Consider the following 11,265-nt stretch of genomic DNA (forward strand, 5'->3'; position numbering starts at 1 on the left):
ATCAAACTGTTATGTCAATTCAACCTGATTGTCCAACAATACTTTTTGGAAAACTACCACGTTCTATTATCACACACGTTACATTAATTATGAAATTGAATCTTGACATTTATGAAATAATTGAATAATAAATAAATTTCATTACACATTTATTTTTAAAATAAAACTCTTATCTCAATTCAACCTGAAACCTAAAAACTGTCACATTCTATCAGCCCACCCTTTACATCATTCCCAGAATTGAATTTCGATATTTCGCTACGTCAGGTGATCCCAAAGATTCGAATCCCGTATTAAAGCAATTCTTCTCTCATTTGTAACTCACGTGTTGCGTAAAAATATCCTCCATCTCGATGTTGTTGCTCTGAGCCGCCAAGGAAAGAAGAAAAAGATCATCAGACATACGAACTCGAGTAACACGTGCCGGTGTCACTCACCTCTCTCCTTGACAGCGGTTTCCGGCTCTCTTGCGTCGACTTTCCCGGTCGTTCGACGATTTTTTCGAGGTGTCCCTGAAATGAAACTTAGAATCTCTTATTACGTTCCTCGTTGTCACTTTTGGTTTTATTTATTTACTTTTTTTTTTTTTTGTCGAAAACGACTTCGACAAACCCTTCTCATTTTTCCTTCTCTCCCTCTTTTCTCTCTCTCTCAATTTTACGCTATTCGCTGACGAAAGTAAGATTACCCAAAAATTTCGCGAATTCTTCGTTTTCTTTTTCTTTTCGAATTCATCAGAATGAACTTACTGCCTCGCCACAGTCCAAATCTAACAGATAAACGGCGCATCTTGCGCACTTCAACAGCTCCTTCGCCTCTGTCATGATCTTCGTCACTAGACACTCGAGATTGTTCTGTTCCTCGAATATATTTCTCGCCAGATTCAGTAGAATCTGATTCCTACGATACTCTTGCACGGACAACTCGAACAGCTGAGCGTTTTGTATGCCGATTCCGCAAAATGTTAGGTACCTGAAGTCAGTTTTCTCCTATTCTAATTGTATTTCTCTACGAAGAGTATCTTCTTTCTTTTTGGGCAATGATCTATAACAGGGGTCGGCAAACTGCGTCCCGCCATCAGTTTTTTAATGGCCCTCGAGTTATGTACAGTTAAATGAAATATTATCCGAAAAGAAAGAATTCCATATTTCTCATTGATAAATGTGTATTACAAATAAAGGATTTGTGAAAAAATTTTAATTTGTCGTTAACTATCTACAATACGTACATACGTAATAATCTCAATTTTCTCTCTTGGCCCACAAAGCCAAAAAGTATTTAGTATCTGGCCCTCCAGAAAAAAAGTTTGCCGACCCCTGGATCTATAGGATCTACAGGCTTTACTACGAACCTCTGAAACACTTCTACGTCTCTGTCAGTGAACTCGTTACTGCCGTTTGTCTTATTTATTATCTGAGCTACTCCTATCACGTCCCCTTCGTAATTAGAAATTGGCATCGATAGGATCAGCGTCGTTTTGTAACCCGTTCGCATGTCGATGGAACTGTTAAACCTTGGATCCTTAAAAAAAAAAAAAGGAGAAATTCGAATATTCAGATAATTTGTAGTAATTAACCCTTTAACCCAGCCGTACTCAACCAGCGGCCCGCCAAGATTCTGTGCGCGGCATCGAAACACACGAAGGCACTGTTAGAATTCGTAAGTAACAGATAATTTAATTTACGTAATACCAAGATATAAACTGTACTAAGTTACGGCCCTCGTTACGTAGCAAACATTATGTACGGTGACTCTTACTAATATTCGGACACTCTTTAGAACAGTATGATTTTTTTTAAATTGGATCGTACGACTTGAGTATTTTTGAGAGGTTAGAAGGATTAGTATACTAGATGACGCGTATAAAATTTTTTCACGAAGAAAATTGTAAAGGTCACTGTTTACAACTTTTTTACCTGAGCTTGTAACGAAAATTTCAAACATACGTTTTGTAGATTTATGTCACTTATGCGCATGCTGAAAATTTCATCGAAATCGGTAGATGGAGAAACAAGCGACAGGCATCGATAGATGTAGGAATCTTCAGATTTATTACAATTATAGGCCGAAAGTCGTGAAATAGTGCGATTTTCACAATCTTTAACTGTTTGTAGCTCGTACAAAACGTATTTTTTAGATTTTCATTACGAGCTTTCAGGTAAAAAAGTTGTCGAATGTGACCTTTACAATTTTCTTCGCGATTCCCACAAATTGCAATTTTTTCAAAAAATTTTATACGCGTCATCTAGTATACTAATCCTAACTTCTCAGAAAAATCTCAAGTCGTTGAGTCCAATTTTAAAAAAGTTATACTGTTCTAAAGAGGTGTCCGAATATTAGTAACAGTCACCGTATATGGCCCGGGAAGGATAAAGGTTGAGCATGGCTGCCTTAACCTATAACGAGTCAGACTCCTGACAGAAATTCTAGTCGAGACATGAGAAAAATAGTTATGTTAACCCTTTGGACTCCTTTGTCGAGTGTGACTCGACGTCAGTTTTATTCACAGGTATGAAGTAATTTTTGAATTGCCAGTTTAAATATGTATTATATTTTGCAATATTTCTTTTACCTGGATGAGCAACAGGTACACGTATGACCCTTGATGCAATTTTCAATATAATTAGGAAAAAAATTGTTTAAATTGCTTCCTGTCAACCAAACGTCTTCCGAAGTACATTTTAAATAAAATTCTTAAAATATGTAAGAGTATGGTCGTGTGAATGTTGGGACTCGCGCTGGTCTATGACCCGCAGACCGAGAGGTCCCAAACGCCTTGACACCCCCACGCGCTAAGGGCTGGGTCAGGTAAGGAAACCCCCCAACCTGTGCCAGGGTTTCCCGGAGGCAAGAGAGGGGCGTCAAGGCAAGTATATGTGGGATCAATTCGTCAGGAAAAAAAGTATACACCGTCGCATAGCCAGCCCGAGCCTCGGCGCGCTACCTTCAACTGCCTTCTCGTCCCGGGGCCCGCGTGCCTCTTCTACGCTTCGCTTTTCGCTTACGCCACGCCGGTACGCGCTACACGCTCTCACGCGTGTCGAACCCGATCGCCGGCGGATCAGTCACCACAAGAGTATGGTCGAGGGAGCGTTGGGACTCGCGCTGGTCTATGACCCGCAGACCGAAAGGTCCCAAACGCCTTGACACCCCCACGCGCTAAGGGCTGGGTCAGGTAAGGACTCCCAACCTGTGCCAGGGTTTCCCGGAGGCAACAGAGGAGCGTTAAGGCTCGTATATAAGGACGCGTTAAATAAGAATGCAACAGATTGTATTAGAACGAATTAGGAAGCGTGTAGTTGATAAGGACGGATCAGAAAAGAACGAGACGTCAAGGACAGACGGACGAAGAAATATAGTTTTCAAAATTAGTTTAAATAATCCTGACAAATATTATTTAGACCAAAAGCCCTTACAAATAATAGGGAGTTATTGAAAAAAATTTTTTTTTTTAAATTTGGAGTTCAAAGGGTTAATGAGAAAAATTCATTAGAATCGTAATTTTCGTTTGAATTTGTAACACCAATTGCAAAAGTTCGTGCCCGATTTTCAGAGGTGGCGAGAACCTTATCAATTTCGACACAGACGTCTCTTTTAGCGTAATGTTACATTCCTATCGAAAGATACACCGCTTGTGTTTTATTTTCAAATAATTATTCATTTCATTCCATTTCAGTTTCAAATGAAATATGCTTTTGCACACACCGATTGTGTTTTATTTTCAAAACGGGCACGAACTTTTGCAATCATCCAACACAACTGATCTACAACAAATTAGCTTTTTTTACTCGATACAGTATCAAAACACTAAACGACTCACGCTTAGATGCACAGTCAGAGAAAGTTCGTAGGTTAAGGGTTACAGCTAACGTCTAATTTTCTCGTGTAAAAGGAATCTTTTTTTCTTCAACCTTGTAAGCATCCTTGATGTTGATGATCTCCTTAGTTTGAGCCACGTATCCGGCAATTCCAACGCCGAAAGGGATTTTAATTTCCTCGTTTTTCGCACGTTGGACAGCCTCCTCTAATTCGGTGTCTTGAGTCACGTCGAATAGCTTAGCGACGAGATATCTGTCGTCGAAAGGTCCTTTGGCTAGGAAAAGGCTTCCGCGATCTGCATGTGTGAGGAGGCCAACGTTCACGAGGATCTTGTGACAGAGAACGTTGATATCCAGCTCATTCGCCACGTCTCTGATCAGCTCCATGAACAGGTCGCTTTCGTCCAACCTGTTGAGCTCTTCTCTTCGACCCACCAGAGATGAATACGTCCTGAATTCAGTGTGAAGGATCATTCTTCGAGTGGAATGAATTTTCTAGTAGTTCGTTGCTTAAGCCTTTAAGGGCGGCGACCTCGTGTGTTAGTTTGGAACGGATTATGAATGCTATCGGGAGGTTTGTGGATGGATTTTTGTGGAGGAGAAATAATTCACTGTTAATTCGTGTGTGTATAGTGTCGTTTGTGAGTATTAGGATACTTGTTGAGTGTGAAGAAAGCCTGAATTGTCGTTAAAAAATTATTAAAGTCCAAAAAAGAATAATTCATTCTGGAATATTTTTACCGATTGTGAAGCAAACTTGAATAGTTATTAAAAAATTATTAGGACTACAGAAAGAAATGACTTTAGCCTGGAATATTTTTACTGATTATGAAGAAAAGCTAAATTGCTGGTAAAAAATGATTAAGGTCCAAAAAAGAATAATTCATTGTGGAATATTTTTACCGATTGTGAAGCAAACTTGAATAGTTATTAAAAAATTATTAGGACTTCAGAAAGAAATGACTTTAGCCTGGAATATTTTTACTGATTATGAAGAAAAGCTAAATTGTTGGTAAAAAATGATTAAGGTCCAAAAAAGAATAATTCATTCTGGAATATTTTTACCGATTGTGAAGCAAACTTGAATAGTTATTAAAAAATTATTAGGACTTCAGAAAGAAATGACTTTAGCCTGGAATATTTTTACTGATTATGAAGAAAAGCTAAATTGCTGGTAAAAAATGATTAAGGTCCAAAAAAGAATAATTCATTCTGGAATATTTTTACCGATTGTGAAGCAAACTTGAATAGTTATTAAAAAATTATTAGGACTACAGAAAGAAATGACTTTAGCCTGGAATATTTTTACTGATTATGAAGAAAAGCTAAATTGCTGGTAAAAAATGATTAAGGTCCAAAAAAGAATAATTCATTCTGGAATATTTTTACCGATTGTGAAGCAAACTTAAGCAGTGATTAAAAAATTATTAAGATCCAAAACGAGAAAGATTATTCAGTCTGTTGTGTTTTTATTGATTTGTGATACTAACTTCGGTGAAGAAGTGTAATTTAATGGGTGTTAATAAGTAGTTACGAAAGGGAGTGTACATTTGAGGAAAATATAATTTCGACGTGATTTAGTTTAAGAGAATTGAAGTATTGACCTGGTTATACGTTGTATAATTAATCAGTATTTGAACACGGTACGTAATCCTCCAAGGATTAAATCTTTGCTTTATGATTTTTTCAGCGACTTTATGCGCTAGAATTCCACGTAATTCAGGATTAAATAATTTCTCCTCGCATAAGAAAAGTTGAAACATGTTCTTATTTGTGCTTGACAATTCTTCATTTTCGACTTCATTGAGTAAATAAAATAAATTACACTTTTTCTATTCGTTACCTCTAACGTTTGTCAAAAATGTATGATAAATTTTCATTCAAGGCAAAACTAAAATTCTCACAAAATTCACGTTTTCTAATATCAGTTGAACACGTTGATCTTGAAAAATTGGAATTTTCACGATGAAACGTCGACGTTAACTCACCTGCTGGGACTTCTGCTGCGTTTTGCCGGCGAGCTAGAGGCCAGCCAGCTCTGGAACAGATCAGAAGTGACGCTGTTCCGTTTGCTCCGGCTCAGAAGGTTCTCTTCCTGGTGTATGCTCCTCGTCGGCGAGTTGGGTTGCGGCAGAGCCACACCTTGAAGTCGTTGACGTAACTCCAGGCTCGCGTTTTCACGGAGCCAGGCCTCCGCCGCTTCTGGATGCGCCTCGAGGTACCTTTTTCCGACAACATTTCCGTTCGAATCGATTTACAGTGGCGAAAACTTCCAGACCACTTGCCATATTTAAATCAATATTGAATCTACCGTGAATCTTATATTAATTTGGAATTAATCTTGCTGGGATTGACCCTTTGAAACCTATGCAACTTTTTTCTTGTTTTTGTAATTCTTCTAATTTTCATTTGGGGGTCAGTATCTCAAGAAAAGAAGAATTTCACCGAGTTCAGTCACTTAGAATTTTTATCTACAGGTTAAAAAGTTAGGTACCTAATTGCCTCATTTAGGCACCTAAGGGGTAACAAAAATTTCCTTCGTCTCATAGTCGAAATTGATAGATCAGAGTAATAAAGAATTTTCAATAAAATTCATAAAATTGCTAACTTTTTTTTGAAAATTTTTGAACAATTTTTTATATTTTCCATTCTGAGAATATTAAAAATTGAAAACTACAGATTACGAAAAATTCATATGTCGAAATTTAATCCAGTCGTTCTAACGAACGAAATTTAGCTGTTTAATTTATTCGCAGAATGTTAATTAGAACAAAAGTAAGAATAAAATTTCTCTCACCTTCCAACTTTCTCCATAGTAAGTCCATCGTCCTCGTCGTATTCGTGTATCGTGTCTTGACAAGTGATCCTCTTACTTCTACAGATCCTCACGATTTCACTGTCCTTTATGTCAGTCTTGATACTGCTACTTAAAGGTAATTTTGATTCTTCCTGCGTCTTCGTTTTACCAGGATACTTGCACGGTATAACGGTCACCGTTTCTTCAGGGGACTCGCTTTGCTCAGATGCCTTCGAGGACATCGGTTTCGTGGAAATTTTCATCGTCTTGAACACCTCTATGTTATCATTCTGGCTCACCTGTACCATTTTCATTATCTCAATTTTTCTTCCAATTCCAAATATGCGATACTCTCTCACAGATATATTTTTCCATGATTTATATTGAATTTTCTTGAAAAATTAAGTGTTCGAAATTGAAGAGACTCAACCGTTTAACCCTTTGAACACTGGTATTCACTCGTACGTAGAAAATGAATGGAACACACCGTTAGAAATTATGCGTTTCAATGGTAGAGATTCTTTCTGTAATCCTTTCGCTACAGCAGAGTTGTTTGGGGGAGAGACACGAGCGTACACTTTAGCGAAGGAGCGTAACATTATTTTTTTTTTGGCTATTTTCATAGTTCTTAAGGCAATAGAACGAGAGAATTCCATGAAAGCACATAAATCGGTTACCCTGGAGATACAATTGTATATCAAGCTATGCTGTGCTCTAAATTTTTATGGATGACTATAGTCACCGATAGGATATAGCGAGTGTTCGACGAAGGCAGACTATAGCCAGCGTTAGTGTACAGTAAGCGTTCAACGTTGGGTGACTATAGTTAGAGTGTTCAAAGTTGGGTGCCTTTAGTCATCGGTAGGATATAGCAAGTGTTCAACGTTGGGTGATTATAGTCAGAGTGTTCAACGCTGGGCGACTATAGTCACGGGTAAGATATAGCAAGCGTTCAACGTTGGGTGACTGTAGTCAGTGTTCAAAGTTGGGTGCCTTTAGTCATCGGTAGGATATAGCAAGTGTTCAACGTTGGGTGACTACAGTCAGAGTGTTCAACGCTGGGTGACTATAGTCACGGGTAAGATATAGCAAGCGTTTAACGTTGGGTGACTGTAGTCAGAGTGTTCAACGCTGGGTGACTATAGTCGTCGGTAGGATATAGCAAGCGTTCAACGTTGGGTGATTATAGTTAGAGTGTTCAAAGTTGGGTGCCTATAGTCACGGGTAAGATATAGCAAGCGTTCAACGTTGGGTGATTGTAGTCAGAGTGTTCAACGCTGGGTGACTATAGCCACCGGTAAGATATAGCAAGCGTTCAACGTTGGGTGATTATAGCAAGCGTTTATCATTGGGTGATTATAATTACCGTTAGTATACAGCGAGCGTTCAACGTTGGGTGACTATAGTCACCGGTAGAATATAGCAAGTGTTCATCATTGGGAGACTATAGTCACCGTTAGTATCCAGCAAGCATTCAACACTGAGTGACTGTAATCAGAGCGTTCAACGTTCAACGACTATAGTCACCTTTAGCAACGAAAGGGTTAATATTTGAAACATCGAAATTCAAAGGATATTAGAGATAAATTTCCGAAAATTTTTGTCCACGTATCAAAGGGTTAACTTTCTCGCAAATTTTCTCCAGATTTTTCACTTTCGTCCGTTTTCGTTCATTCTCGTTTCTTTTCGCTTTTTTTTTTCTAGAGGGATTATCGTACCTCTGTATGTTTCGCCTCCGGCAGCTCTTCGTCCACTTCGTCTTCAGACTCCATATCATCTTACGTCTGAATTAATTACCATTGAGCGCGATGGTAGCTGGGCTGCGTCGCCTGGGCTTTTACACGCTGAGGGCTGCTCGGGAGAACGAGGTGAGAGGACACTTCACATTGTAGCCCCCGCGCTTTGTTAAACTTTACGGGCTCTCCAGGCCGCACAGCTGAAACGGCCGGTTCGTTTCATGGACTGTCTTCAGTCTGATAACAGAATTCCCCGTTACACTTTGCCCGACGTTCCACATTCACGGAAACTTGGCAAATTTATAGAATAGAAACGAGCCAGGGAGAGAGAGAGAGAGGAGAACATTTGCAGCCAGTTTTGCGATTAACCCTTTGCACTTCGTGTCATTTTTCAGGGAGAGCCTCGATCTCTCTGTTAATTGTCTGTCATTTTTTTTCTCTCACAAATTGTATTTAGAAGGAAGAATTTGCGGTGCAAATTAAGAAATTTTTACCGTAACATTTTCTTATCGTTTTTTTGATAATATAAATATTTAGAAAATAATAATTTGAGAAGTATTATTTTAATGAAATAGTTTCTGTCAATTATTTTTCTCTTGTCTATAATTTTTTGGACAAATTTTTTATACATTTTTTCCAAAGTAAAAAAGTTACAGTGTCATTCAAGGGACATATTTTTACCATTCTTCTCATCGTAATTATCTAACAATTTTTATAACGCTATTAGTAGATTTAGAAATAAAAAGTGGATATATCTTAACAGTTCTTCTTCTCGTAACTTTATCGACCCATTTTCCCCCAATATTACAATTCCATGTAATTATTTTGTAATTATTCGACTATTTTTTCGAACAATACAAGCTTCCTATAAAAGTCAAAAATATAATTTGACAATATTTTTACAAATCCATCGCACAATTATTCATATACAGAGTGTCCGCGTAAAATTTCAGTAAAACTTTCAAACAAAAGTTGAACAACATTGAAATCAGAGCGTAACTTTCGCAAACCAAAGTTTCTCAACTTCGATACGAATAAAAAATGAAAGTGCAGAGGGTTAATTTTCCGACGATCTTTCTCACTTTCTTTCGGCACGAGATTATTCCAAAACAGGAGCTCGTCGAATCTTTCATCGTGAACGCGTCTTGTGTAACTTCCTGTCCCCCCTTTGCCTCCACTGTGGGATCGACGAGAACGACTCCCACGGGAAATCCACGTCTAATCACTGAATTATGAAATTGCGCGATTTGATATTCAACGTCCCCGTTCGTCGTCCCCGGCTTTTCACCAGCCGAAAATAACCGCTTGCAGCGCGGAACAACCCGTCCATCCGTTAAATCGACGTCTACTTTTGTCCGCTACCTTTTCCAATTAGTGTTCCCTGATCAACCGTGAAAATAACGCTGCAAGAGCCGCGTTTCCCTAATTTTTTCGATCTTCTCTTGTTCCAACTGATTTTCACACCTATTCGAAACTTACCTCGCGTGAAATCGATCATTTTCTTCGCCAAGAGACTTTCTTTTTTTTCTTTTAGAAAAAACGCTTGATGTATGATTATTTGAGGAAAAATTGTCACGCTAACGTGTCTTTTAATTATCTCTTTAAATTTTTCAAATTTCAAAATTTTCTCGCCTATTCCAAATTTACTTCGAATTAAATCAATAACTTTCTTCGTGAATTTTTGCATTCTCTTTTAAAGAGACTTTTTTTTTAGTAAATAAGCGCCTGATGTACGATTATTTGAGGAAAATTCATCACGTTAACGTGTCTCTTAAGTATTTAATTTGAATTTTTCACAATTTTACGCCTGTTCGAAACTTACCTTTAATCGAATCAACAATTTTCTTCGCAAACTCTTGCATCCCTCTTTCAGAGAAACTTTGTTAAAAAAAAAAAAAAAGACACTCAAAGAATGATTATTTAAAGCACAATCGCGTCCTTCGACAGTCCCGATTTCGATCGCTTCGAGAAAGGTGTTTCACGTTGCGGAGATCTTAAATGGAAGTGGGATTATAGTCGATCTTTCCCGCGTTCGTTCTTCGTCCAGTTTATCGGTATTATTACACCGTAGAGAAGAGATCAACGAGGCGACGCTGACGCCTCTTTGACAGTTCGTCCTCTTCAGCGGCGTCCTTTAAGTGTGCAACGCCGTTTTTGCTGCATCCCTGGATCTGCACTCGGCCGAGAGTTAATCGTTTGTGCAGCCAGCTGTGTCTGTCCGCGATCCTTAATAATAACTTCGCGAAGAAGAATCGTTGTGCAGCGATCTTCCCCAAAGTCCACTTCTTTTTTTCTTTTTTCTCTCTCTCTCTCTCTCTTCTCTTTTTCGTCGCGTTTCTTTCGAATATTCACCGCGTTCAAGCTTGTACAGATTCAGTAGAAAATGTCATTTTTAGTCAGACACTCGGTAATTCTGACTTGGAATTTCATTCCTTTTTATCGAAAGGTTTGAAGCTTCTGTAAAAAGTGCCATTTTTTGTTTCGTGTTTGGACAGTCTTCGATAAGAATTTTAGTCATTCTTATTCTTTAGATAGAATTTAGATAGAATTTTTTGGTTTTGTTAATTTTGCGACGAATTTCTTAGGAATATTGAAGTAATCGAAGCTTGGAAAAGTACCATTTTTCAAATTAATACGAACGAGTCCCTTATTCTTCTCAGTCTTCTTTCCACTGTTTTTCCTGTCTGTTGAATATTCAAAGCACCAAAGCTCCGTCGAAAAGTTCACTTATTCACAACAAAGTACCATTTCCATCTTCTTTATCTGAGAAAATTTTGTTTCGTAACTGCACCTCAAACCTTCGTCCAACATTGATCTGATTTTCGTCGAAAGCTCGATTACCGTTAAAACATTTTGCAGCGGAAGGTAAAAGGCTTCACTTGGAAAGTTCGTTTATTTGCAACAAAGTACCATT

General features: G+C 38.2%; 1 protein-coding gene across 1 annotated transcript in view; it reads right to left on the bottom strand.

Moving 5' to 3' along the window:
* LOC108570137 (cGMP-specific 3',5'-cyclic phosphodiesterase-like) overlaps positions 1-10,234 on the bottom strand; it is a 13,714-nt gene extending 3,480 nt beyond the window's left edge. The window contains exons 1-9 of the mRNA XM_017931930.1: positions 10,174-10,234; positions 8,334-8,588; positions 6,616-6,914; positions 5,807-6,040; positions 3,912-4,269; positions 1,352-1,521; positions 750-972; positions 438-512; positions 326-364 (exon numbers count right to left, since the gene is read on the bottom strand). Of these exons, the coding sequence (XP_017787419.1) occupies positions 326-364; positions 438-512; positions 750-972; positions 1,352-1,521; positions 3,912-4,269; positions 5,807-6,040; positions 6,616-6,914; positions 8,334-8,387 (1,452 nt within the window). The 5' untranslated portion in view covers positions 8,388-8,588; positions 10,174-10,234. The remainder of the gene's footprint in view (positions 1-325; positions 365-437; positions 513-749; positions 973-1,351; positions 1,522-3,911; positions 4,270-5,806; positions 6,041-6,615; positions 6,915-8,333; positions 8,589-10,173) is intronic.
* Between the last annotated feature and the right edge of the window lie 1,031 nt (positions 10,235-11,265).

Source organism: Habropoda laboriosa, unplaced genomic scaffold (genome assembly GCF_001263275.1).
Source record: "Habropoda laboriosa isolate 0110345459 unplaced genomic scaffold, ASM126327v1 scaffold23, whole genome shotgun sequence".
NCBI classification, from domain to species: domain Eukaryota; kingdom Metazoa; phylum Arthropoda; class Insecta; order Hymenoptera; family Apidae; genus Habropoda; species Habropoda laboriosa.